This window comes from Cynoglossus semilaevis, chromosome 14, assembly GCF_000523025.1.
Source record: "Cynoglossus semilaevis isolate Cse_v1.0 chromosome 14, Cse_v1.0, whole genome shotgun sequence".
In the NCBI taxonomy this organism is placed as follows: domain Eukaryota; kingdom Metazoa; phylum Chordata; class Actinopteri; order Pleuronectiformes; family Cynoglossidae; genus Cynoglossus; species Cynoglossus semilaevis.
This window is the reverse complement of record NC_024320.1, coordinates 25,295,380-25,323,327: the sequence shown is the minus strand read 5'-3', so window position 1 is coordinate 25,323,327 and position 27,948 is coordinate 25,295,380. Positions and strand designations below refer to the sequence as shown.

Genomic DNA, 27,948 nt, shown 5'->3' with positions numbered 1-27,948 from the left:
GGGTGGGGGTGGAGGGGGGTGGGTGTTGCACTGGGATTTGGCCCTAACAGTGGGTTAATGATAGCTTTAATTTACCCCAGAGAAGCTGTTGGCCCTAAGGTACTTTTACACCATCCCATCTGGCTCCGTGTTAACAAAACATTGGCCAGAACTGATACAGAAGGAAAAATATTTAATTAGTCCAGTGCTTTGACTCGTGACTCAGTTCAACCCGACAGTGAGCCTAAAATACAGCTCCACAGAACTCTGCGGCTGTGGACGTTAAAAGGCAAAAAAAAAAATCAACCAATAGCGTAATGAAGGGAAAACTGGTTGCGGCCCTAATGGCCTTAGATTTATGTCCTTATTTAGTCAATAAATGACAGGTTTAAGTGACAACTGTCACTCCGAGACCATATTAAAGTATGAAACTCCAGCAAAGTATAGAGCGAAGTCTGTGGTCATGAGAGTGGGAACGTAGCAACCTTCTAAAAACTTAATTTGTAGTTGCTTCACACTAACCCCCTTATTACTGCTCAGCCCTCGTTCTCCCCAAAACTCAGTTGGATGTTGGTTGGATCCAGAACCAGAGCTGACATGGTTCTAACATCAAGGCTTTCATGTTACTTTTCCCTTTTTCCAACAAAGGCTTGTTGGGATGAAAACATCGTGTGTGTGTGTGAGTGTGTGTGAGTGTGTGTGTGTGAGTATTACGGACCAGTGATCGAACATGTAAAAAGCCCAGGTACTGACAACAGCTGCCGAGCAGCTTCCTCCCCCACCACAATACCCCCGCCTCCATCCTGCCCCGAGGAGCCAGAGAGTCTGTGGGCTATCGCTGCTCAATAAGAGAGATTTCAGTTGGTCAGGCTAAACAACACATTCCACAGGCGCTGCCCATGAGAGCCTCTCAGTCTCACACACCCTGAAACAACACGCATATCCTCAAAGAATGAAGGAGAGGAGGTTGACCGACCAGGCACTGAGGCTCGTCCCTGGGGTATTTACCTCATCTTTTCACCCCGTCTTTAAACTGGAACCTAATTTGCATGTCTAGGTCTTCAAAGAGTTGTCCTTCATGTCCTTAAGCTAAAGAAGCCTGTGTGGAGACGAGTAAGCAGTTGAATTTGACTAAAAACGAAAGACTAAGTTATTTACTCAACAATCATCAACTCCTCTGACAAATATACGTCCAGAGAGAGAGAGAGAGAGAGAGAGAGAGAGAGAGAGAGAGAGAGCACAAACAAGCTTTCACTGACGTAAGACGTTACGTAAGAGTTTACTGTTAAATGATCATTTTGGAAGTCAGTTGATCTTTGGTGCTGAATACACAAAAAGACCAAAGTCACAATGCTGGTTTGGAACTGGTGTCATGTCAACGTGTGTCTCGACCAATAAGAGCGTTTGGGGCGGAGCTCCCATAGATAGAACCAGAATAGAATATTGTTAATAGAACAATAGTTTCTAACCACTGCAGAGATGGATTTTTCTGGTCACTTCTAGAAGTATTACTTTAGTATTTAAAATCTGAATTTCCCCTTGAGGATGAATAAAGTATTACACAATCAACTTATCTAACGATCTATCTAGCAACGTGATTGATGAAGACCGTGTCATTGATCACAATGAAAACCAGTTATTTTGACTTTTTCTAGTCACTCACACATTTGTTTTTATCCCAGAAAAAGACAAAAAAAAATCCATTCATTATTAAAAATATACAACGTGTGCACATGCCTATATGTAAACATGTATGTAGTGCATGGGGGCGGGATAAGAGGGGAGGGGAGTGCGCTGTTGTGTCTTTGCTCTGTAAAGGGAGGCTCACAATGTTAAGACTTTGAAAACCCTTGCTGTAGTAAAGGGAGGCTCACAATGTTAAGACTGAAAACCTTTGCTGTGTCACTTCTAGAAGTATTACTTTAGTATTTAAAATCTGAATTTCCCCTTGAGGATGAATAAAGTATTACACAATCAACTTATCTAACGATCTATCTAGCAACGTGATTGATGAAGACCGTGTCATTGATCACAATGAAAACCAGTTATTTTGACTTTTTCTAGTCACTCACACATTTGTTTTTATCCCAGAAAAAGACAAAAAAAAATCCATTCATTATTAAAAATATACAACGTGTGCACATGCCTATATGTAAACATGTATGTAGTGCATGGGGGCGGGATAAGAGGGGAGGGGAGTGCGCTGTTGTGTCTTTGCTCTGTAAAGGGAGGCTCACAATGTTAAGACTTTGAAAACCCTTGCTGTAAAAAAAAGTTCAGTTTACATCACATCTGTGTTCGACAACAACGGTACCTAAATCAGTCAACGTTGAACAAACGGAATAAGATCGGAACGAGAAAGACCCTTTAACATTTTCTCCAAACTGCAGCCTGTAGTTGAACTTTTTTGCCTTCCTTCTGGCTCTTCACTGCCAGCTCTGCAAACCAAGGTGAATAAGACACCGCTACTCCCTTCTTCCAGCTTCTACTGAGCAATTACGAACTTATCGATGAGTTCACACAACATTAATCCAACCTATGGATTTTCACTTTGGAGGCCGCGCAGCAAACGGAGCTTAGCGTAAGATTAAAGGGGATGTAAAGTGGAGGGACAGCTGTATGTTTGAGCGATGGTTCCATCAACGGCGAGGATTTCTCCCCCAGGAATCACAGCACAGATGTTCTCTTTGCTCTGCGTCGCTCCACGGTGTTTGAAAGAACAGTTGTTGAAAAATCAACAGTACTCCTGCACAGAAAGAAACATCGGTGCAGACACGATGAGTTCATGGAGAACTCACTGATATATGATCACTGAAATGTAAATTCCAGCGGTGGCTGAGTGCTACAGGTAAACTCTCCTCGCTGAAGGACATGGCAGGGTTACCCTCATTGTTTCATATGTAATTCCGCAGCTTTAATGGTCGACTGCTGCATTAGCGCTCGAGGTGCTGACTGAGAGTGAGACGGAGGGAGCGCATAGACACGCGGCCACGTGCTATCCCTCTTCCACAACGGCTGGTGAGACAAATGCCTGGCAGCCAGCCGCCAAGTATAGAACATGAAACACATGATAAAACATGCAATTAAGAGCTTCAGTGCTTGTGGGGAGCGGCGTGAGGAGAGCGCTGGTTACATATTTCCTCACTGATTAATGGCGGAGCACCGGGAGGGGCGGGGGTTAGCGAACCCGCCAGGAGTGTTGGGTGTTGGGTAACGAGGTGCTGTGGCAGATTTATGTCCCATTCGCCCCCTCCTCCTGATCTTATGTGCCCATGACAAAGTGCCCCATAGCCCCCTATCCCATCTCCTTGAAATGTCATTACATGTTCACATGTAGCAGGCCAGTAGAGATGGAATGAAGATGAGTATTAATGCTAATGAGAATTGGGCTTTGGCCTTTTGTCTCGTGTCCCCGTGGCTCCCTCCGTCTTTCCATCGCCTCGGTCCATATCCCCGTACCGTACCTTTCCTGCTCTTTCACCTTCCCAGACAAACTAATCCCATCCTTTTTCACCTCACCAGTCCACCAATCCAACAGATCTCTCAGCCGTTAACAACACCTTGTTAGAATCTCCACATGAATCCTGAAGCCCAATATGTCCCAGTTCCTGCTCAGCGAGCTATCTTTCATCATAGCTCGCCTTCGTGCTCTGCCATCCCATCTGTCCTCCTGTTCTGTGGGAATCTGTCTGTGCAGACTGACCTGGCAACCTGACCACCAAGTCTTGATATACAGCATGTTAGGCTAAGGCGGGTGTTTGTTGATGGGAATAATATATTTACATAAAAGATCATATGCATATATGTCATCCGTATGACACTGTTTCTTTTTTTTTCAGATATTGTAGAATGGATCACTCCAACCATAGACAACAGTCGTTATGACACTGTTTCGTCTCAGTGGAGACAACTCACACCAGTCAGTTGTTTGTGTCTTACCTTCAGTCTGTCTGTGGGCAGGGCCTGAGCTCCTTTCATGATGACCTCTTGAACCCTCTCAACCGACAGGTCACTTCCAGCCTGCTCCAGACGCTGACTGAAGAAGCCGATCACCTATTGGTAGAATAAAAGTGGAAAACGCCAATTATTACACAATTTATATATTTTTTAAATATACATGACTTCATGTCACTTTGATGCCACTTGGGTTTGACACTGAACCCCCGTACCGTCATACAGTCCTTTGAATTTTTCACTCCTTCCCATAGACCCTGTATGATGACACTGAGTGCAATATAAAGACCTAGACAGCGTGTACCAGATGTCATAGTCAAAGTACTGTTAACATACAGCACTGTTTTTTATTAATATTAGCTTTTCTCAAATGTGAGACTTTTCACAGCCTCATTATCACCACAACTAATAGAAAAATACACCTTCTCCCAGAGTTACACATTTATACTGTATGTCACAGTACAGGAGGGATGTGCGTTTTTGTAGCTACAGTAATTATTATTTCAGCTGCAACAATAAACGCTTTATTAAATTGATTTTTTTTTTTTTCAATATGCCTGAAGACACCTCACGGTGCTGTACCTCAGAAGACACATTAACCATAGAGTGTGAATATGTTCCAACAGCATGCTGTAAAGGTATTGACATAAACAACTGACCGAGATCGGCTTCAACAGAACACCTGTGCCGGGGGTTAAATGTTAGATGTGGTTCAGCATTAACATAAGTAAATATTAAAAGATTTGTTTAAAGCATTTTTTTCTTTAAAGCAACGGGGGGAAAAAAGGTGCCTGCACGGGCAGTATTTCCCCTGCCTATGGATGCTTCAGATGTAGTCCTGCCTACATTTTTAATACTACTTTTTAATACTAATCTCTTCATTAACTCCCAGGGCGTTACATATGGGGTTAATTTAGAGGAGCAAAAAAAAAAAAAAAAGAACCTCCTCCATTTAAATCTCCTGCTCACACACATGGATTTGCAAGTATAAGGAAGGCTTTGGAGAATTGCCTCAGGGAGACTATCTTAACTTAGGAGAGTACGTATAGCTAGCATGCATCCCTCATACTTATGTATCACAGCAAAGCCTGTAGCAGTATAGGCAGAAACCCCCTCTAAACCCCCCACGCCCTCTCTTCCTCCCACATACAGTCAAAGCGTCCTTCCTCGGCTGTATGACTAATCCAACCATGAAAGACAGTATTCTGACACTCACAGCCTTCCTCCCTCCTACAACAATCACTTTAAATGAATATTTCACGCAGAACCTCTCGACACAAGGGAACTGATTAATTAATCAATACTACTTAAGATCACAAAGCCACGTATGCAGTACCAACTACACACTAAGGTATTGATGCAGGACTGCCTTCTGCTTGGAGAAATTCACTACTTTTTTCTTTTTCTAACTCTGATCCAGTGAAAAATGGACCCACACCATGTGGCCAAGACCCCCAACTCCAGCCTGAGGGTGCACTCACACTAGGGCCAGTTGTTCCGTTACGCACTGAAGCCCAAATGCTCTCCCTCCCCTGTCCCCCGCTGGCCCGCACTCACATTACCCTGAAGCCAAGCGAGCCGAAGCCCGGTTGCCTTTGACACATACGTCAGTGAATGTTAATACGTGGTTAAAAGAGGCGTGAACGAGAGTGACTCAGACAACAAGGCTGCGATGACTGTCTAGTTCTTTGCAAAAACCTACATTACCTTCAAAATAGTCAGCCCTCGCAAAGGCCTTGATTTATTACAGTCAAACGGCTGCGCGCTTACAAATATTTCTGTGGAGGCAGCAGGGACCATATTTAACCGTGCTTGTGCACAAAGTGTATCGCCCACTTTCCATGAACACCACCCCTCCGGACTTCGGGGGCAAACGTACTTTCTTTTGGCACCCTGACTTAATTGAACATTAAGTTTGAGTAACAGTCACAGATAAAAAGAAAAAAGACCGACTGAGACAGACCGTGTCCAGGTTCTGCATGATGTCTTGAAAGGACGGGTGCATCCTGAACTGCTCGAAAAGCTCCCTCTTGTAGAGCAGTGCGTAGACCAGGTTGGGGTTGTGGTGTAATGAGTTGCACAGACAGGAGTTGATGATTTCCAACATCATGCGGATCACCTCCTCGATCACATTCAGGTCCTGGGCCTGGGGGGAAAGAGACGAGATAAAGGTTAATTGGTTTCCCACAAGAGTGGTTTCATTTGTAATGGTGTTTTAAATAATTGCCTCCTGATAGGTTGATCAGCAGGTGGTAATGTAGGGCTGTGGAGACGGGAGGAAGGTGAAGAGAGGGTTCAATGGAAGGTTACCAAGTTTTGGGCCTAGTCACTGATCGAACCTTATCTGGATAACGGACTTTAGTTAGTTAGATGATAGGACTTTATTAATCCCTCTGGAAATTTAGGTTGTCCATGTCTGCATTAGAGTAAAGTATACTAGATTATAATATAGCCTATGGCCGAGATGTGTTAGCCTTTTAGCTTCAACAAATCAGCTATGGTCTGATTGAACTTTGTCCATTTCCACTTTTCTCTTCCGGTCTCGCTGTTGGCAGCAAAACAACAACATGGCGTCACTGTGATTAAAGCTTTATGAAAGGCAGACGTTATTGGGTTATTTAGTTTGTGTATGTCTCCCAACTTTACTATCTGGGTGTGTTAGTCTGACTATGTTCAGTGCTTTTTCAATTAGGCAATAATGTTTATATGTATTTTAAAGCTCTGGTTACGGCCAGACTACCACAATAATCAATTTTCTCTGATGTCATGTAAACACACTGTCACGAACATGTGAGTACACACACAAACAAAATCTATTTAACTAGTGAATATGATGTGATGAATCTCAGTCTCACGAGTCCTAGATCGTGAACCACGTCTTAGACAACATTTCTGATCAGTTGCTTCCCCTGAGGTTTCATTGCACTCCATTTTTGTCCTGGCAAGAGGAAAGCATATTCCCTGAAAATATTGTCAGTCCTGTAATATACATTAAAACAGGATGCTGAGTAGGTTATCGTATCCATCAGACGCCGGTAAGCAAGTGTGTACTGTACATAATCTAAAAAGCTCTCTCCTCTGCTTCGTGAGACACACTGGATCCCTTTGAAAATTAAATAGCAACCTTAAAACCTTTCTGGCTTCATGAAGTAATGGAAAAGAAGCACAAATCTTCAAAGGAATATTTTTGCCTCTCTGTCTTGCACAGACTAATACCTTAGAATTCATGTGTCATGACAAAACAACAATAGTTCTGATGGTGAGATGTTTTGATTGAAGATTCAGCTTCAACACCGGCTAAGACCAGACCCAGAACAGCAGCCTGGCACGACTGCAGCAGCAAACTAATTCCACCTCCAATCTGAGTGAGCCATCTGTAGCAGAACTGCATGTGGCAGCGTTTTATGTTTAATTTTCTGTGCCCTGCTTCTGATAGCAGTGCTTATTTTATACTTTCTGTGTGGCCCTTTTTTTGTGCATACCTTTACAGTTATGAAAAACACGGAGTCGCGTTAAAACTAGGGCTGTCGAAATTCAGACGTAGGTCGTAGGCAATAAATCGGATTAAAAATCTTTATCACATTTTAACATATGGTCAGAATGTTGCACAACGTATGTCCAACATTTCCACTGTCCATCCACTGATGGAAGTTCAAATACACTGTTGAGTTGAGTAACAAAGAGTTTTTGTTTCACCTGAAGCTTGTAATACCATCTCAACGACACAGAACGTGTTTGTAGAGGCGTCACCTTCAGGTCAGACGTCTGGCTGGCCTCAGAGCAGCCTCACAGCTGTCAGGCTGACTGACACAATTGGCAAATGGATGGTGAGGAACTGTAGACTCATTAATATTGTTGAGGTCAACGGCTTCATTGAAAAAAACAAAACAAAACGCTAACATCAAGGTGCACTAGGGTTGTGCATTGGCAAGAACCTGGCGATATGATACGTATCAGGATATAGGGGACGATATGACATATACCAAAATACATTTGGATTTTCCTGACAAACAAATATAAAAAAATAAGACTGTTTGACTCAAAGTCTCAAATACATGCAAATATATGCAGTGTCAACTAGTGGTCGGAATTTTAAATGCAACACAAAAACAATCAACGCCATGAATCGATACAGTGCTGTAGAATATCGATACGCTATCGTGAAACAAAATATAGTTTTTCAGTATCAATGTTTTCTTACAGCCTACGATGCTCAGTAATGACTAAAACTCACCAACACATAACAGGTATGAAACACAGACACAAACCTGCTGTTATTTGTCTTTCTGTTCCAGCAGTATACATAAATATATCATATTTAGTAATGTTGGATAACTAGCATGACTATAAACATGATTAATCATGATTGGTCCACACCTATCCTGTGATTAATCAGACGGAAACACTGAATCATTTGACAACACGTGGAGGCAACACATGGGACTGGCGTCCACAGGCCCGTGGATTAGGCTGTGCAGATATGAAGATGCAAAGTGAAGGCGAGAGAGCTGGCAACAATGACGAACGAGCCTGCGTCTGGGTGCAGAGGTGGCTCCAGAGGTTGGACTCCATTGCCGAGCCAGACCTGCTCTATTCTCTGCAGAAGGCCATAATTAGACAGAAGGAGAGGATAGATATGGGAGACAACCGAGTGGGAGGAAGAGGCAGCGGAGGACATAGAGGAAGGAGGACAGGAACAAAAATGGAAGCAAGGAAGAAGACAATGGAGGCGGGAGGGGTTGATGGAAAAAGTGAACACGATGAAGAGGAGACAAAAGGAGGAGAGGAGGACAGAGTAGGAGTGAGGGATGTCTGGTGTGTGTTTGTTCGCTCTGCACCCAACTTAATGAGATTAGCCTGGCAGGAAAAAATGCCACACTGGGGAATTCAGGTCACATGAAAATAGGCTAGCTAGACGTCTGCCTGGCCCAGTGAGTTTGTTTGACAAGGAGATGAGATTAAAAGGCCAGGATTTAAATATCTCTGAAAAAAAACCAAACAAAAAAACCAATATATACTTAACACTCAATGTGCGCTGAAATATATTTGCAAAAAAGGGATTCACCTGACGTGTTTTTGTATGACAGAATAAAACCTTTACATGGATTTTTCCCCCTCTCTCTCTTCCTCATTTTCCTTTCCTCCTCTGCGCTCCTTCCACTGCTTCTCCTCCACCACTCGTTCTATTTTCAGGCCTCCTGCATTGTCATTTAGTCACAACCGCTCCTGCCGCTGTTTAATGTCCTCTCTCCACCCAAGAAAACATAGGGCAGGAGCTGTATCATTAGTCTCAATGATCCTGCCCCATTTTACTTATTTCACCATTTACCCCAACCTCGCAGGAAGCTGCGAGTGAGGCTGAGTGTGTGTGCGTGTGTGTGTGTGTGTTTTTAAGCTTTTCCATTTGTCTGCTCCTGCCTCTTGTTCTTCAGCAGACTGGATGAAATCCTGTTATGTCTGCAGGTGTGTTTGACCTTTGGCTATCTGCTTGAGAAAGAAAATGAGAGAGTTTGCAGATGCAATCGATGCACGGGAAGGGCACGGCACTATCTGTGTCTCGCCGCATTATCATAACTATTCATGTTTTTCCGTGCAAGTAAAAAGTGTTTGTGTGTGTGCCATTGTGTGTGTGTGCGTGTGTTTGGGTGAGAAGGGTGTTTCGAGACACAGACATGAAAATCCCTCTAAAGTAGGCGCTGGCATCATTAAACCAATAGCTTAGTGATTAGTGGCCCCGCTGCTCACCGGAGGCTGTTGCAGGGCAGACGAACCAGACATATTAAGACAAGGACACGGAGATAAACACAGACAGATACACAAACAAAAAGAGAGATGAAAGCCACACCTCAACAGGACGACATGTGCAGCGAGAACCACAGTAAAACCACACTTTAAGAACAGAGCAGTGGGACCAGGAGAGGCCGTGGCCACGACGACAACAGAACAAAACATCCAGACAGAGGTCAGACCGGCTGATCGCTTCAGGAGTGGGTTTTTTTTTAAAATAGGTCATTGTCTGACCTGCATTATGACACAATGGTCAGCTCGTAATCACACCATTTTGTGAAGAAGCATTATAGGTAGGTCGGGCTCTTGCTGTCTCACACATTCTCTGTCGCACACACACTGACATCGAACACACACACATAAACAGAATGAGTTTGCGACAACAACAACAACAGCAGCAGCAGCAGCAGCAGCAGCAGCAGCAGCAGCAGCAGTGGCACAAACACATCACCAGTCTGAGCTTAGGAAAGACAGTGTTGGACAATTGTTGCATAAATGTCTGTGCAGAGGGGAAGTCCAGAGTCTTTGCAGTCAGACGACTTCATATAAACACAGTCAGTCTTGAGATAGCACTGACAGTGGGAGGCTAAAATGGCAGTGATTCAGTGAGCGATGGTGATTAAAAAAAAAAAAAGATGATGATGCCAACAGCTGCAACAGTGCTGCGGCAAATAAAAGGTGTGTAGTGCTAATTGATCTCCTGTGAACCCAGCTCTGTTTTTCTACTCCTTGATCAAAAAAGAACCACAGCACAGCAGGGATTCCCTGATTACCATTTAGAGGCAGACAAATCATTAGGAGTCAGCGCAGCTGCTGCCTGCAGGGTTGGCAGAGCTACCGCTTCTCTAGATAAAAACACACACACACACACACACACACACACAGGCGGTGTCATAGACACACGACAAGAGAATAATGACAGACATACTGAGGAAAATGTATCAAATTAATTTACAACTATGTCTAATACCATCGTTGTTGAACGGGTGAGTGCAACTATGTCTAATACCATCGTTGTTGAGCAGGTGAGGGAAATAAAAGACAGGTGAGAGGCTGCAAATGAATGTGGGATGAGTGAAGGTGAAGGTGAAACACTTCAGCTGCCAGTTGGATTCTGCTTTAGTTAAAACCACGAGGAGAGAGGATGACAAATATAAATGGTTCAAACCTAAAGGGGTTCAGTTAACAGGTTTAGAAAGAAGATCATTCTATGGAATATTAACTAAACCCAGATTATATCTTTGAAGTGAACGCATGTAACCTCATTTATAAGCTTTGGTAACTGCTAACCCAGCAGGATCAGGGTTAACATTTCCAAAGACTGGACTGACACTCTGGGGAACCTCGAGATACGAGCGTCGCGACATATGAGTGTGCCGAGATACGAGACGAGCCTTTGAGCAAATATTTGCTTTGAGATAAAGATTCGAGATACGAGCACGATGTTCATCGATTTCCGTACGCATCTCCTGCGACTCTTCTGTATTATGTTTGCGTTATCTACGTGTTTTTTTTTTCTCTATTTTGTGCATTATTCTTCATAATAGTGAGTCCTCGGAGAGTGAGTGGTGAGGAGGGTAGTGAGAAGAAGAAACGCATGATGACCATGGAAACAAAGCATTAATTGTCCATAAATAAGAGCGTGGTGGCCTCTAAAGAAAGAATACAAATCGAAAAAATGTATTATTTAAGTTACGTAGTGTACGTGTGAGGTACGCTATGGAATCAAGTGTCTACATTCGGGCTCTCTTCCCTCCCTCAGTATGTGAAACTGACACTAAATATATATATATATTTTAAATTGAAATAATGTTAAAGCTACAATTTGACCACTACTTTCTTTTGGATTTTTTTATGTGCAGAAAATTACATAATTAATTTTTACTGTACTAAATATTAAAGTGTGTTCTGTATAAAACCTGCTTTTTAATTTATTTTTACCAGATTAGATTAGTTTAGATGGACCGGTTTAATAACCTGGGGTGAAAACTTAGTCCCTGATCTGCATTGCAAAGAAAATCCAATATGACTTAAATGGTCTGGACTTGATAAAGGTACGAATTACAGGGGGGCGGGGAGGGGAAGTCATCATTTTTTATCTCCATCTCTGCCCTCTGGGATTCTCTACATAAAATGACTTAAAAGTTGGATGATAACCTTTCGTTTGAGGGAAATTGTAGATAATATACATGAGCTCTGTAACAGATTGGCTCTGCATCAAAAGACACGAGGAAATATGATAGGATAATTCATGCTCCAGTCAAGAGCGGCTCTCAGGTGTACCAGAGTGAATGGAGACACTGAACTCTGTCCGATCCCAGCGACACCGTAGAATAAATGAGTAATAATAGGACACTGAAGTAAAAATAAATAAATAAATAAAATACACCAGATACCCATTTGTGACTCAACCGGGGGATGGGGGAACGGGGCTGTACTGACCACAGACATATTCAGGTCATCTTAAATAAAACGTGCAGCGTGGGAATAGATCAGCAGAAAAGACTGGAAATAATGTATAGAACAAGACTTAAAAATAACCCCTGCAGATCCCTGAGATATCATACAACATTTTAGCATTAGAAAAAAAAAATTCATGTGATAATAACCTGGATCACAGTCTGCTGCCTTTGGGAATTTGCTACAGCAGACCGTCTGCATTATTCCCTCCTTTTTACTTACTACTATGTTCGCAATTCTTAATAGAGAGGTTTTCCTTCAGTCTTTGACCAACACATCCGGTCAAACATGGCCACTCTCTCTACTAAGAATCCTGTCCTTCTGCGCCTGTTCGGTCTCTATTACCAGCCCTTCATCTCTTACTCTTTGTGCTTGACCTCTTGTCCTTGAGATAGTGCTGCTATCATTAACACACGTCAACCACTCAAGACTCTCGTTGTCTCTTGCTCCACTCTCTTGTTCACCACTTCTTTGCAAAGGTGATAGCTGACAATTAAGATGTCAAGTCTCGGGTATTTAAGCCTCTCGTCGGTTCTTTCCTCTTCACCTTCTGTCATCTGTCAATTTTTTTTATCAGTGATTTAAACAAGAGGAGGCTAATAGCTGATCCAAGATGTGCCCCATAACCACCTTGACTGCCACCCTGACTGCCAAACGTCACCACTGTCTCATTGTTCTTTCACATGGTCTGCGCCGACATCACATGCTTCTCTGCCGCTCCTCACACTGTGATATAGTACCAGAAGTCCTGTCTTGGCACTTGTTTTAACCATAGTATTTTTGTATATGATGATTGACATCTTATACTGACTTAGCTTTGCATGTGTAAATATATATATATATTTTATTTCCATTTTCTCTCTGTGAAATGCAGAATAATTAAATTCATTCATTTTTTTCCCCAGTGTCCATGAGTGTTTTATAAATAAAAAAATCAGTTGGTTTTTTTGCAGATGTGGTTAACTCCTGGAAGCCTGCATAATAAACAGGAGACAATCTGTTTATTATCTGTTAATATATCCTTAGGCTCTGTTGTTCCCCTTAACAACAGAACTGGTAACACAATGTTAATGCTGGTGTCTACGCAGGCTATTAAGACAAGAACACAGATTGTGACTCAACCAGAGCACATATAAACACATAGACAGGGTGGTCCAACGTGCTGCTGGCTTTGTGCATTAGTCTGTGTCTGTATGTGTGTGTCTGTGTGTGTGTGTGTGTGTGTGCACTCTTGTCGTTTCTTCCCAGAAATGTGCAACTGTAAACAGTCTAAGAGGCAGAGTAGTAACATTACCACCACCACTGGCTGGGAGCATAAACAGTGGCACACAAGGCAAAGCAAAGCAACGCTGCACAAACTTCCCTCTTTTTTCATGTTTGTCAGTGTGTCCGGGCATATACTTAACGTCACTGCGCATATCTCAAAGGCCAAGGAAGAAAAACATCTGCAGTCAAAGGTGCAGATGCTGCAGACAGCAACTGTGAGGCCCCCTGAGATCTGCCCTGCTCCGACTAGAAGCCTCTGGCAGTCCCTCGGGGGCTCAGGAGGCCCTAACCCTTCACTCCTTTTTCCCTGACACTAACCAGACACAGCAGCGCAAACGCACGCAGAAACGGGGGAGGGGTGACAGCAAGAGACGAGAAAGCAAGTGACAGACAAGAGGGAAGATGCGAGGAGGGAGGAAAGGACAGAAAAAAGGAGAAATTGAAGAGATGCTCTATTTTTAAAAATAACTTATAATCAGTGCTACGGCTCACACTCCACATCAGCTACCAAACAGATAATCAACCAAATACTTTCATTCGTTCTTTTTTTGTTAAACAAAAGTTTTGCCTATATTTGAATTTTATGTAATAAAGAAATGTAAGAAGACACAGGGGGCGCTATTTTACTGCTGTGTCCAAGGTGACTTTTTCTCAACCACGTTAGAGCAAAGAGTAATTAAAAACAAAACATTTACACACACTAATGAGTCAACACTGCTGCTAGCTGGTGGTAATGATTATGGATTTGGGTGTGAGCAGTTTACAAAATACAAAAACAAAAACTTTGACTTAGCAAATGTCTTCTAAAAACTGCGTACATTCAGGCAGGCGTCAGTATATCTGGCCGGTTTGTGGCCACAGCAGTACAGGCCAGTACCCCGCGCATTTACTCTTTAAATAAAAAACCTGAACTATCCCTTTAGGATATGAGCAGACAGGACCCAGCTCTATCCCACAGCTTAAGGCTCCTCAGAGTGTTTTTTTTTTCATATCCTTTCCTTGTAAAAAGAGCAATCATGTCCATAACAATCCCACATTAAACAAACACTGGTTCCCTTTCCAGAGTCAGTCTGAGCCAAACGACATTGTTTCCAGATGCCCCTCGCAAAACACACTTAGACCAACTCCCTCTTCTTCTCCTTTTCTCTCCTCCTTTCCTGCCCTATCCCCGTCCTTCTGTCTCCTCTACTCTCACATTTGCTCTCTCTCTCTTGACCTGTCTAGTTAGCCAGCTTGATCAGTTCTTGTGCAAATGAACAGGTGAGTAAAAAAAAAAAAAACTTTGTCACGACACTCTTCTCTGTGTCTTTCCCACGACTACGACAATATTGACGTGGAAGGTTCTGGGTTGTGTCAGGAACGGTAAAAACGCTGCCAAATCACATTAATGACATCAAAAAGTCTTGAACTCTCCTGTAGTCATCCTCCCACTCGGCCAAACTCCAAGCGCCACCGTGTGGTTTCACAGTTTTTCCAAACCATTCGGTGCAAACATGTTTATTTACTCAAAGCCACTGCCACAACATAAACACAAGGTCACATGATGTCCTTTTCACACAGACGTCTCATCACCAAACGCATCTGTACAGTCGAGCCATTAAAAAGTGTTTTATTTAAGCTCGCAGACGTTACGTCAGTTTGTATTAAAATCCTGGGCGAGGGAGGCCTGATTAAATCTGATGTGGTCACATGAGACACATCCAGGAAGTCAGAAATGAAGGAACAACAGACTGCTCTGTCGTGTGTGTGTGAGTGTGTGTGTGTGTGTGTGTGTGTGCTGCCGCTAGAAGGCAGAAAGAGAAACTAGCATTCCGTTAGCTTTACCAGGATGGTATGATGAGAAATGTAATCAGAGTAAACAGAGGTAAATATTAGATTTCTAATTAAACAATTAATAATTGCCTTTTTAGAGATAATTAATTAAAAAGGTAGATAATATAAAGGATGTGTGTGTGTGCTGCCGCTAGAAGGCAGAAAGAGAAACTAGCATTCCGTTAGCTTTACCAGGATGGTATGATGAGAAATGTAATCAGAGTAAACAGAGGTAAATATTAGATTTCTAATTAAACAATTAATAATTGCCTTTTTAGAGATAATTAATTAAAAAGGTAGATAATATAAAGGACGGTGAGGTTAACAGGAATTAGCTATTGGCTAAGTGCCTCTCGAGCTGAGGTTACTGGGAAACCAGCAGACATTCACAGATGCAGTGTAACAGGTACCATGAACCGGGATTCGAACTTGCCCAGGAGGTGAACCCTGGGGTTCCACACCAATGACAGAGACATTGCCTCTGGGCCAAAGCGCCACATCATATCATATCAAAAAGCGATAATCATCCGATGGCCCGTGGGCGAATCTCGACCAACTGAACAATCCAATCCAGCCCACGACCGGATTCCAAAACAAATATGAAATAAGTGATGTGTGTCAGGCACCCAAGGTGTATGCCCAGAAAAATATAGTTGGTGACTCGCTGCCCACTCGTATGTTTACGACAGCTAGGCAGCATGTGGCCTAGCTATTAAAGCAGGCATGGGCAAAGCACAGCCCGGGGGCCAGATGCAGCCCGTTTGGCCTTTAAATCCAGCCCACCAAACTGGTCCAAATTATGTTATGAATGTACTGTATATTATCATTATAATTCTGCCTTTTCCCTGCAATGCCTGCATTTCCCCAAAAGATGGCGTAGAGAAGGCTAACAGCATTTTTAGCATTTTAGCCTTTATGCATCACCTTTACATGTCATTTATCTTAGTTCACACGAACGCTCCATTTATCTGCTCCTGACCCGGTCCCCATCTCAAAAGGTTTGCCCACGCCTGTATTAAAGGATGGAGCTAGTGATCAAAAACAACGCTGGTCTGATTACATTTACATTTCATTTGTTATTGTACCACGACAAACTGTCAACTGTAAACGGCCAAGAACAGCACCGTTAACAACGACTGTAGCTAGACCTCACTATGCAGGTAAACATACCAGGTGACGTTAACAACAACACGTGTCCTTGTAGAGTAGATGAAATACTAGGAAAAAAAAACAAAAAACAGACCCAACATAAAGACCAGACAAGCTGACACACTGTCTGAAACCCAGTAGTCTGTAATAATAAATGAGACTCTCTTAAAGGTTTCATGGTCATGAGGAAAAAATTCAAACTCATTATCTGTGTGATTAACAAGTACAAACAAAAACATTCTAAGTGAGAATGGAGACCAGACTGAAAGGCTTCTCTTCCCTGAAGATGGCACAACAGAGCAGACCTTATCAGAAACACTTCTGAATAAGAACAAGATGTTTGCTACCAAACACATGGAGAAGGTTAAGTGTGTAGCAAACATGCAACGCTCGCCCTGTGTCTCAGACACGCTCAGCTTTGGACAAAGGGGTAAGTGCACACACGCAGATAGAACAACTCTTGGGTCCAGATAGTGAGAACCTGTGTAGACATGGGAACCAGTGCCGTCGCGAGTTAGTATAGTCTAAGCTCAAGGATGAGTACATCAGAAATACTCATCGGTTCTTTCTCTCTTAAGTCTGATGACCCAGACAGGATGTCAGACACTTTTCCAAGAAATGCACTTTGATACAATTCCCATGAAATGATCACAGTGGAACTCCGCCTTGGGCAATCCACTCATTTTTCCAACAAACATTAATGTTGTAATAGTGACCTTGCACTAACAGGACCTTAAGGGACATTTGTGATCATTATGAATTACAGCACGATTCTGTACTGACAGCAGCATATTGAAGTCATACGTTAAATACAGAGGATTAAATAAATGTTTTTTTTTTCCAATCATGACATGTATTGTTTTTATCGTGTTCTGTTTGTGTACACAACAGAGTCATAGAGACATGAAAAACTGTACGACAGCGTTTCATGTTTTTATGAGCCGGAGTGTTTCCACAGAACTCTGTCTGTAAGCTCTCATCAGACAGCTGTCGTGCCTTCAAGAGCACTTGAAAACACACTCTTGTTTCCCTAAGACCCAAAGGCATGTATAGGGACTCACTAACAACTCCAGATGCCAAACGCACACAGAGTCACAGAGAAACGCACACAACACTATAGTTTGCACAAGCTTATTTAAAAGCATGCAAATCTAATGAGACAGCCAGACTGCGATGTAGACAGACAAACCCCAGGGCAGAGGTGCCTGAGCACAAATACACATTAATATACAGTCAACAGTCAGCAGACTGCACCCACTGGTCAGGGGGTGGATGTTACCATGAGTCTTATCATGTTAATCAAGTTTCACGGGAACAACTTCACTGTTGGTTTATTGCTTTAGTTTCCAACACTTTGTGCCAGATCAGGGCAGTGACGCTATTAAGATTTCAATTCAGATTGATACGGATGTTACCTGGCCAACCCTTACGTTACTTTCGCGCTGCTGTGAATAAATAAGTTAAACGCACAGGTTCGTAAATTAAATATTCATCTAAAGACAGAAACAATTTCAATGCAAATTCAATCTGGGAGATAAAGCTGAGAAAGTAACACGTGAAAGACAAAGAAATGGTGCAGAAATAAAATGTGCAGCTGTAGTTAATACATTTGGTGCTTTATATAATTCAGTTACAGCCAATGACTTTGAAAAGACCTTTGTCTGCTGCTGGAAAATGTAAAGTTTTCTCTCTTCCTGAGGCAAAAAATGGCAAATACTAACATTTGAAAACATAAGCTGGTTTTCTGTAAACAATCTAAACAGACTTTTTAAAGGACAAAGAGAATTTAGTTTAGTTGTAAACCATAGCAGTAGTAAATTACAATACTGTACTTGTACTACTACCAGTACTTGTTATTAATGTAGGTACGTCATTTTAGCCTGGTCATTTGAAAAGTAGTTTCAAAGCCAAAAAAGTTTGGACGCCACTGTCCTAAGGTAACTCCAAGCCTGAGTCTGTCACAAATATAAAACTGTATTGTCTACAATATCACCTAAGAAAATGAAGGTCATGAACATTTGGCAGCAGTTCTTTGATGTTTATTTCTGCTAACAAAACATGCTAGCAGATTAACCTGCTCATACAGGAACCCAATGTAAAAAAAAAAGTCTTCTATTAAACTTTGAGTAGTTCAAGCAGTCGCCTTAAATGACCTGAATGATGAATGGAGGATTTTCACGCCACTCTTGATTTGCTTAGATACGTGATATGCAAACTCCTGTAACTACTTATTAAACTGTCACCAACTGCTACATTGATGTGTGATTGTGGCGTATGATAGGATAATCCTCTAATGGTCCTATAGGGGAGTGATTTGCATGAGTGAAGTTATTTGGAAAAACCCATAGCTGAAAGTGACCAATCAGAGGCAGCCAGAGGAAAGAAGTGTGTACCCTGTGTCGTCAGTGTGTGTTTTCTCCATGCAAATGTACTCACATAGTCAGGCAGGGCTGTGTTGTCTCCCTGTCTGCCTCGGAGACTTTGTGTTGCCTGCTCCAGAACCTTGTTGTGCTTTTTGGAAAGCAAAGCAAATAAACTGCAGTAGAGACACGGTAAGGGGGGGTGGAGGGAGAGAGAGAGGGGGGAGAGAAACAATGGTCGATGAATGATGCCCTTCTATGAAGACATAATACACCTACACCCAAAGAAATACAAGCATGCTGCTACAATTACTGTTGCTGATGAGCAGAGGACGGCCCTTATACATAATGTCATCGTCAAAAAAATACCCAAAATACCACACACATTTCACATCACAGCTCCACTTTGTAAACCAGCTTCTGACTAAGCCACATGTCTTTGCTTGTTTCTTCTGGAGGTGACAGTTGGCCATTTGTGTGCACTCTTGTCTGGATGGGACTGCAGTGTGGTATGTGATAGCAGGACATCAAGAGTCACACAGTCTGGCTGCTAGTAACAACAGGATGGGTAAAGATAACAAGCTTGTGTGACACACACACACACACACACGGACACGGAGACAGACACACAAACACGGACCTAATGGCAGCTTTTAAACCACAGACATTTGCAACTACATGACAAGTGTGTTCACCAAAAAAAAAAAAAGAAAAGAAATTTGCACAGATTTGCTTTTACACTGTCGACTCGTCCTACGTGGAAAATTTCTCCACAAATGTATTAAAGGTTGCAACATTTGTATTATTTTATGTTGTAGTACCAAAAAAACACCACATGATTATAACTACATTTTTTCTGATTTCTACAGAATTTACAGATTCTGGTGGTAATAAACAGAACACCTGGTCGATAAGTACCTACTCGAGTGCACTGAGAAAATAATATTGTTTAAATGAATCTAAACTTGTTACTGTGTCAAGGTTAGAATTCGTTTTATTTTAAACATAAAAAAATAACACTGTAGCGACGCAGCTGATATTTCTGGCTTATTTGATGTAATTTGTACATTCATTGAACTTAATGACAGGATGCGGCTTCAAATAACGTAATTCAGTAATTTAGTTTAGTAGAGACTAGAAATTGCCAACAGGATCGTGCTAATGACAACGAGAGCACAATAGCATTTAGCGCCTGCTAAACTGTGAAGCAGAACTTCCCAAAAAAACCTTCATAGCAAAAATTCAATCAAATTTGTTTTGATTTTTTTGTTAATTCTTTATTTAACAAAACTCTCCTACATTTTGGTCATTTTCATGTCCCTTTACACAATGATAAAAGGGTTTTATATTTACCCTTTACACAATGATAAAAGGGTTTTATGTAGAGATAATATCTTATAATACTCAGGCTACTGGGTTCAGTTAGGCTAGGCTAGGCTAGGCTAGGCTAGCTCTGTGTATTCCCCTCCCTACTAATGCAGTAGAATTGCTGTGGGTTTCAGTTCTGTCTCCTCCTTTGTCTATTTTTTCTTTTGTAAACATGGATACAAAAGAAAAAGAAACGATAAAACACAGGCAGATGGTGGTGTTGCTGGAAGATACTCCTGCACATCTTTTATATTTAGTGTTAATCAGGGGATAACAAATGCAGACTACATGCGAGGGTGTGCAATTTGAGATGCACAAATTGATTTCTACAGCAACAACACCTGTCCATCCATTCAGTTAGGAAAAGCCACACACACACACACACACACATCACATCTCTCAGCATTCTCTGGGCAGGCTAATTGGCCTAATGATAGCTGAATGGTGGTATCAGAGCAGCCACATGGAGGGTCTACCTTATCTACGGCCCTAATGTCAAAGGAGCTGTGTTCACCTAATAGGATCTCTTGTACTATCTGCTCCATTCAGAGGAGGAGAGAGAGAGAGAGAGAGAGAGAGACCACCAAAGGAGCTCCACCTGGGACCCCGGAGCACAATAACACACTTTGACTAGCTGCTCTTTCACATCCCTTATTAATACCAAGGCAGTGACGGACATGGGCAGGAAATTATAGACGTAGGAGGATTTCCACGGGGCTGGACTAATCCTCACATCAGCTATAGGGCTAAAATACTGACAGACGTGGTCAAGTTTGAAAAAAAAAAGTAAAAGGCGCTGTGTCTGTCTCTGTCAGTTGTGTTTTATTTGGACACCCACAGCGTGTGGTCACGAGTATGCGAGATCATACGGCGAATTCTGCACAAAGTGATTTCATAACTTGCGCTGTGGTTGTATTTAAATGTCGTTTAGGTTTTGAAAGTTCTGAAATCTTGGCAGTGAAACTGCTGATGGTAAAAGAGTAATTAGTGCATTCAATATTCACTGTGCATGTGTTTGTGGGAGGGCAGGGGGGGCATTGTGTGTGTGTGTGTGTTTGTGGGAGGGCAGGGGGAGCATAACGGAACAGCAGGTATGATTTACGATTTAAGAATTTATGATATCTGTCCGTGTCACATATTCACCATTTTTAAATATTTACATTTTGCCTTTGGCAGAAAATGATAGCGAACGGAGCCCAAATGGAATATAAAGATAAAAGGATCAAAACTATACCCGACCACTGCAGGCCGTGTGGCCGGGGCAAACCGTTCCACTGCAGCTTGTAAATAAACAGCTCCAGCCGCGATTCTCTTAGAGTCAATTAGAAAGCAGACTTCAGGAGCGTCTGGCTGCCATGTGGAAATTCTTGCCAGGAAATTTCCCTTTATCTCGAAGCCAAGCAGCCAGTTTGACCCAGCCCAGACCATCACAGCCATCATCATCATTATCATTATCATCCGACATGCAGCCAGTCACTCCGCATCACCGTGACACGGACACGCAGACGTTCGCACACGGTACGACGTGCCTCCCTGACTCAGACAGAGAGAGGCGCGGGCCGGCTGATAAGAGGACCCTGGAGTGTGCTTGCGTCAATGTGTGCACATCTTTGGGGAAGGAAACATTTTTCCCTGGTGTGTCTGAAGTTAACAAACACACATGAATGATTTGATGTCTGTCTCAGGCACGTGTTTGTGTGTGTGGTTTGGATCTGGTCGTCCCAGTCTTCCCTGTCTTTTCAGGCCAAACCCTTTCCTTCAACTCCCTCATGTTGCATAACGTTTTTCTTTTCTCCATACCCAGACACACCTCTGTAAAAATGTAATTTCTAACATTTTTTTTTTCATTATTATTTTTCTCCCCATTATTCCACGTTGCAATAATAAATAGGTTACGCCGACTCATGAATAATTCAAAAGCATGTTTGTATGTGGAGTGGATGAAAGTTTCTATTCCCCGTCTCTCTGTGCAATTTCTGTCTCTCCATTGGCTTCTGCGGTTGAGATGATTTTATTCATTACAGATGATTGTTCTGAGGCATCCCGCTTTCATAAGGCAGCAATTAATAAAAGGGGAATACGCACCAGCTAGATATGATACACACCAGTGGTGCTGTTGATTTCAGTAAATGAAAAAGAAACTTCGGCTCATCCCTCACATCATTTCCTGTGGTGTGGAGAGACATTTTTCACATACATGCAGTGAGGAGGGTCTCGGCCCGAGACTCAGATGAATGATAGAATGTATATCTTCGTGGCTGGGCCTCCAGTCTGACTGAAATGCATTCTTGTCGTCTTTTATATAAACTATCGTACGGGGGGAAAAAGGCCCCCTCAGCAAATAGAGTATGTAGATAATATACGTTGGGCCCCAGAGTTTTTTTTTCTTCTGCTGACTGAGGTTTTTGCAGTAAAACAGAAGTGGTCGCAATCTGTGGTTGTAAAGCAAACCAAAACAAACTTGGCAAATCAATGTTCAATTGTAGGTTCCAGTTTGAACGAGGCAGTGATTTAGTTCATATAGACCAGTAAGGTTTAGGTTTAGGTTTAATTTGAAATCAGCAACGTGTCAGAAAAAAAACCCTGGAATTTATTACAATAAAACCAGTAATATCTAGACAACGGTAGTTGTGTTTTTTCCCCTCACCTGATGATGCGCTGGGCAGCGTACTGGTGCAGACATCGGAACTGGGCCGACATGTTGGCCAGTGCAGCCAGACAGTTGGTGTGGAGGTATTTATCCTGAGGACGGAGCATTCAGTCATCCACTGATATTCACAGTGATATTCACATCAACGTCACTTCACAGGTATTTGTATCAAAAAGCAAAGGAGCGGGTGAATATATTAATGACTAATCATGACTATTGAGCGACAACATGTGTGAACCAATGTGTGATCGAGCCCTAGTTTCCGCTCCAAAGTTAAAAAGTTAAGCGGTATCAGCTATTACTGCGGACCGGTAATATCGTGCTATCGTTGAAGGGTTGTTAAATTATCTAAATCGAACCTCTTTCAGACTTTCTTCTGTCAGGATCAGAGTCTGAATGACCTTTGACCTGTTGTTGTGAAACATTGACAGATTATCTTTGAATGAAAACAGTAAAGGGATATGACTGGATTCTTTTGGAATGAAGTAAATTAGTAAAACTGAAGTACATTTTTTTCATTGTGTCCCAGTGCGGCCTTGTACCAAAAGACCTGTGGGAACCCGTACCTTAGAGTACAAAAGATCTTGGATCAGTGTTTATTTGCTTGATCTCAGCCTCAACCGTACGTCATTTTATCTCTCATTTAGAACAAGTATTTATTGGACCAGAGAATTCACCGACAGCTCATCCATTTGTTCCTACATCAGTGAGAATCTTACCCTGGTCCTCGTCATGTTGAACTGGATGGTGCGAATTACCACCAGGATGAGCAAACTGCCCAGAGAGATGTCTGTCAGCGATCTCTCCGTGTACCATGAGACGTTCTTCAACACCTAAAACAGAGGAATCATGGGAGACGGAGGGGAGAGAGGGGGGAGAGAACAATTACCCAAGCAGAGGATGTAATGGAAGGTTTAGTGGAAAATCCCTAAAACGTGAGCAGGGTGTGCTGAGCGTCGTCTACCCACCACCTCGTGGATGGAGCGATTAAAGGCATCATCCTCAGTGAGGATGAGGAGAATAATGAGGGCCATGTAGACATGGTGAGAATTTCTCTCCTCTACGTGGTACAGGATCTCCAGGATAGGTAACACCTGAGAGGAAGAGGAGGGAGGGAGAGTGGAGGATTACAACTTTGACAGGTCGTTGATTACATTTTAAAACCCCTGCCTGCTAAGAAACCATCGTCCTTTTTAATTTCTAAAGTTGATGCCTGTGGCATTTGGGTCGAATACAGGGGGGCTCCTCGACATATGTCGAAGCTCTGTTCCTGTCTTAGACATACACCGCTGCATAGCAACATATTCGTCCACTGTGATTGCGAGCTAAGTAGTGAGCTAGTTTTAACGGTGTACTTCTGGAACAAGACAAGACTACATTTATGGGAGATGGTGACGAAACCACGCAACACTGTAGGTCAAGGACATCGTAAACTGAGGAGCCCCTGTATCCAGATTTGTTGGTAGCAGAACATTATTATTATTATTGATAAGCTACACAGAAAATATCAGTTCATTATTGATTCAACCTGTGATGCTAAAAAGCAACATCAAAGTACAACTTTTGTTGTAAAAATTCACAATTAGCTAGTATAAAGAGAACAGAACTGTCCAATCAGAATAAGCAGCAGCTAAAAGCCACACAGTTTTGACTGTTAGCTCATTATGTTGTTGTGCAGCGCTGCTTTATTCACCAGAGAACGACGTTGGACTCATTAGCAGCCCTTCCATATTAGTAACCAATGCCACGTCTGCTAATGACGGTGTTTTACTATGCAGACATTAATATTGAATAAAGCAAAAAAATATATACTGTATATGCTAATATCATATATATATATATATTATATAAGTGAAGAATTGAGAAAATTGCAAATTGTTTAAATCATGGGAACTAAAACATCATATTTTGTTGTGACGCAGACAAAAACAGTATAATTACTTTTGATTTTCCTGACAGAAACTCAAACTGTGTCAAAAGCCACATTTTTGGGCTGTTTCAACACTAACACAATGTTTTTCTCCTCCACGCTGAGCTACAGATTGATTTTGCTCAGTGAATGCCTGACTGCAATCACCTGGCTCTTTACTGTGAGGCGTAATTGGCACAGTCCCACGTGCACGTAGAGCACCAGCTGCCAGTGTATACATGTTTACTGAGCCACTGCATTGGCCTTAGATGAAACGTTTAATGTGCATATGTGGAAGAAAGGAAAAAACATTCTACACACACTATGCCTGTACTTACTTACTACATACTTTTTTTTTTTTTTTTTTTTTGAAGCCCGGCCAATTACACGTTGATCAAACACGGCTCTTCGCCTCCACCTGGCTATAAAATTATGCGTCAAAGTCAGAGATTTTTTTTTTATATTATGAATAATGAATGCACCTTGGCTCGTGCACAGGAAAGTCAAAATGTTTCGACTTCCATCCTACCCACCAGATTATCCATGTCAGTTCTGGACAGCATATACGTCCTCATGTTAGCGTTCTGGTGCAGCAGGGTGTAGAGCAGTAAGGTGGCCTGATCGGAGCGCTGCTGCTCGCACAGCGCCGTGTACAAACTGTTGAAGTTGATCTGAAAGGCGTGCGGCTGCTCCATGGACAACGACGACGTGTCTACAGAGGCAGAGGACGGGACAGCAGTTAGTATTTTACAGATATGTGGAGGAAACGCAGAGGTGTGTCCACGGTAGCTGCCTTCACCCTGTGTGTTTCTGAAACACGTGATGGCCTGGCGGTAAGGGTTGGGCCAGTCGGGTCCATCTGTCAGATTAGCCAAGACCAGCAGTAACAAAAGGCTCTGGTTAGACAACGGTAAGGGGTCGTGTTCCTGGTCCAGTCCTGCTTTACTGCCAGCTCCACCCAACGTGAAGACACTCCACAGACCGCCTGGAATTTAGAGAGAGAGAGAGAGACAGAGACAGGGTGAGAGAGAGAGAGAGAGATACAAAACACATGTATCTACTGCAGTGGTCTTCCAATACGTATGAGGGTAAGTTAAAAAGGTTCAAGACAAATGAGACAAAAAAAAAATAATAAAGTTAATCAAGTTAATTTTTTAAAGTTTTGGGGAAAAGGGAGAAAAAAAACAAATGTTATAGCCAGACCAAAAAATCTAGGGTGAAAATTTGATGTTTGCGTAGATTGACAATGATAAAACCTGTCTTAATATGTTGAAGTTTCAAAGACAAGTTTTTTTAAATTAAAAGATCAGTCTCTAAACATTTTGACATACGGAGATTCATTCAAAAAGTTAGATTTTTTTTTTGTGTTTTTGTGCAAAGAAATGCCTCTAACTCTTTAGTAGAGAGTAGGGGAAATAGAGGCAGTGTGAATATTAATGATTTTTTTATATTAAAAATTATTTAAAAATCTCAACATCTCGCAGTTTGTTAATTCAATGACTCTCCAGGTGAGATTAATGTCACAGAGGATGATATTTAAAAAAAAAAAAGTTCCTGGCATTGGACCCAACACAAACAATTAGCTACCTGGTCAACTGGTTTAACTTTCCAGGAATGATGTTTTTTTTATTTTTTTATTTTACACAGTCACCGTGTAGAGCAGCTTAAGAAGCTCAAGCACCAAGGCTCACAATGACAGCCTGTGGCTCCTGCACGTCTAGCCACACGGAATACACGAACCAAGCCTTTCAAAAACGCAGTGCGTGCGTGTGTGTGTGTGTGTGTGTGTGTTCGTAGGGTGTTAACGATCAAGCCACTGAAGGAAACCTAATATAGTGAATTTGTCGCCACCAAGTGGCTAATGTTGAATGAACGGCACTTGACACTTTTTCTCTTGATGTATGAAGTCATGTCACGAGAGGAATCTCGACCCACCCAGCTTTGATGCATTGACATCACATCGTTTTTATTTAGTGAGTCAACCGCGAAGTATTTAAGTAAAAAAAAAGTGCTAATTAGTGTAAAACAAACAGGAGTCACATGCTTTATAAAAAACATCAAGTTTTATCAGTGGCTGAGACAGAACGAAAAAAAAAAAGAAAAGGGGATTAAATCCCCCGGAAGGAGACAGGATGAAGACTCTGTGATGTAAGAAGGAGTCATAAAAGCTTAGAACCGTCACGCATGACAAGCTAAAGGCGTTTCATGTACTTCGTTCTCCCTTCCTTGCCAAACAGATTCTTTTAAACAACTCGTGACCGATTAGAAAACGTAATAACATCCGTGATTTATACGTTGTTTTGCCTGTAAATTCACAGACGACTGGTAACAAGTCGCACTGTCTGACCGTAAGTGGGAACACGATGTCGAGTAGAAAAGACAGCGACGAAAGGCTGGGCGATAAAAAAAGTTAAAGCCCCCAGAGAGAAATAATAAAATTAGCAGCAGATATTTATCTCCAGTTCTTCATTCATGATATTTTAATGTTTCTGGAGTTGAGTATGAGAGGAAAGCTGCTTCAGAGAGAGAGAGGGAGAGAGAAAGCGATAGAAGGAGATGGAGAGAGAGAGGGAGAAAGAGAGAGAGAGAGAGAGAGAGGAGGCCAAGCAGTGACGGAGCTGTGTTCATCTCTTCACTGGCACCACAGTGACTGGCCCAACAATGTCAGAGAGCCCGGTCTGGCAGCCACATTTCCTGCCCACTAACACACACGCAAACACACACACACACGAACGCACACACAGTCAGAACTCTCTTTCACCTTAGTGGGTGCCGTTTGTTATCCATCTGGCTCAGTTCCCTCTGCCCGTCTGTCTGCCCACCATGTAAACCCAATAACACTTCCCTGACTCGGCTGCCCCGGCCCCGGCCCCGGCCCCGACCCGAGTGGAAAAACAGGAGGAGGACACGACCAAGTGGAGAAAGAGAGAAGAAGAAGAAAGCGAGGGAAGAGGTCAGACGCGGACACGGGCGGCCGGCGTGCTGAAAGTGGAATTTAGGTTTCAGGACTTGGGGGCAGTGAATGCATCCAAGTTCAAGACATGCAACGCAACTGCATGAACGTAGTCGTGCTTTGCACAGGTTTTCACGACGGCCCCCAAATTCTTCCTCTTGAGCACAACAGGTCGTCTCTCTGCACAGTCGACACAGGGTCAGACTCTGTCCCTGTTTTGTTGTTCAGTTCGACGGTTTGTTTTACGTCTCAGCATTTATGAAAGAATGTTCCCCTGTCGTTACTTATGACTCTACAGTAA

General features: G+C 42.4%; 1 protein-coding gene across 5 annotated transcripts in view; it reads right to left on the bottom strand.

The window, feature by feature from the left end:
- The window catches only part of dym (dymeclin), a 43,872-nt gene that overhangs the window by 5,876 nt on the left and 10,048 nt on the right, over positions 1 to 27,948 (bottom strand). For all 5 annotated transcript variants that reach the window (XM_025062857.1, XM_025062856.1, XM_025062858.1 and 2 more), the window contains exons 9-16: positions 25,494 to 25,679; positions 25,228 to 25,406; positions 23,754 to 23,879; positions 23,505 to 23,618; positions 22,783 to 22,877; positions 18,844 to 18,943; positions 5,897 to 6,079; positions 3,919 to 4,032 (exon numbers count right to left, since the gene is read on the bottom strand). In XM_025062857.1, coding sequence (XP_024918625.1) covers positions 3,919 to 4,032; positions 5,897 to 6,079; positions 18,844 to 18,943; positions 22,783 to 22,877; positions 23,505 to 23,618; positions 23,754 to 23,879; positions 25,228 to 25,406; positions 25,494 to 25,679 — 1,097 coding nt within the window. The remainder of the gene's footprint in view (positions 1 to 3,918; positions 4,033 to 5,896; positions 6,080 to 18,843; positions 18,944 to 22,782; positions 22,878 to 23,504; positions 23,619 to 23,753; positions 23,880 to 25,227; positions 25,407 to 25,493; positions 25,680 to 27,948) is intronic.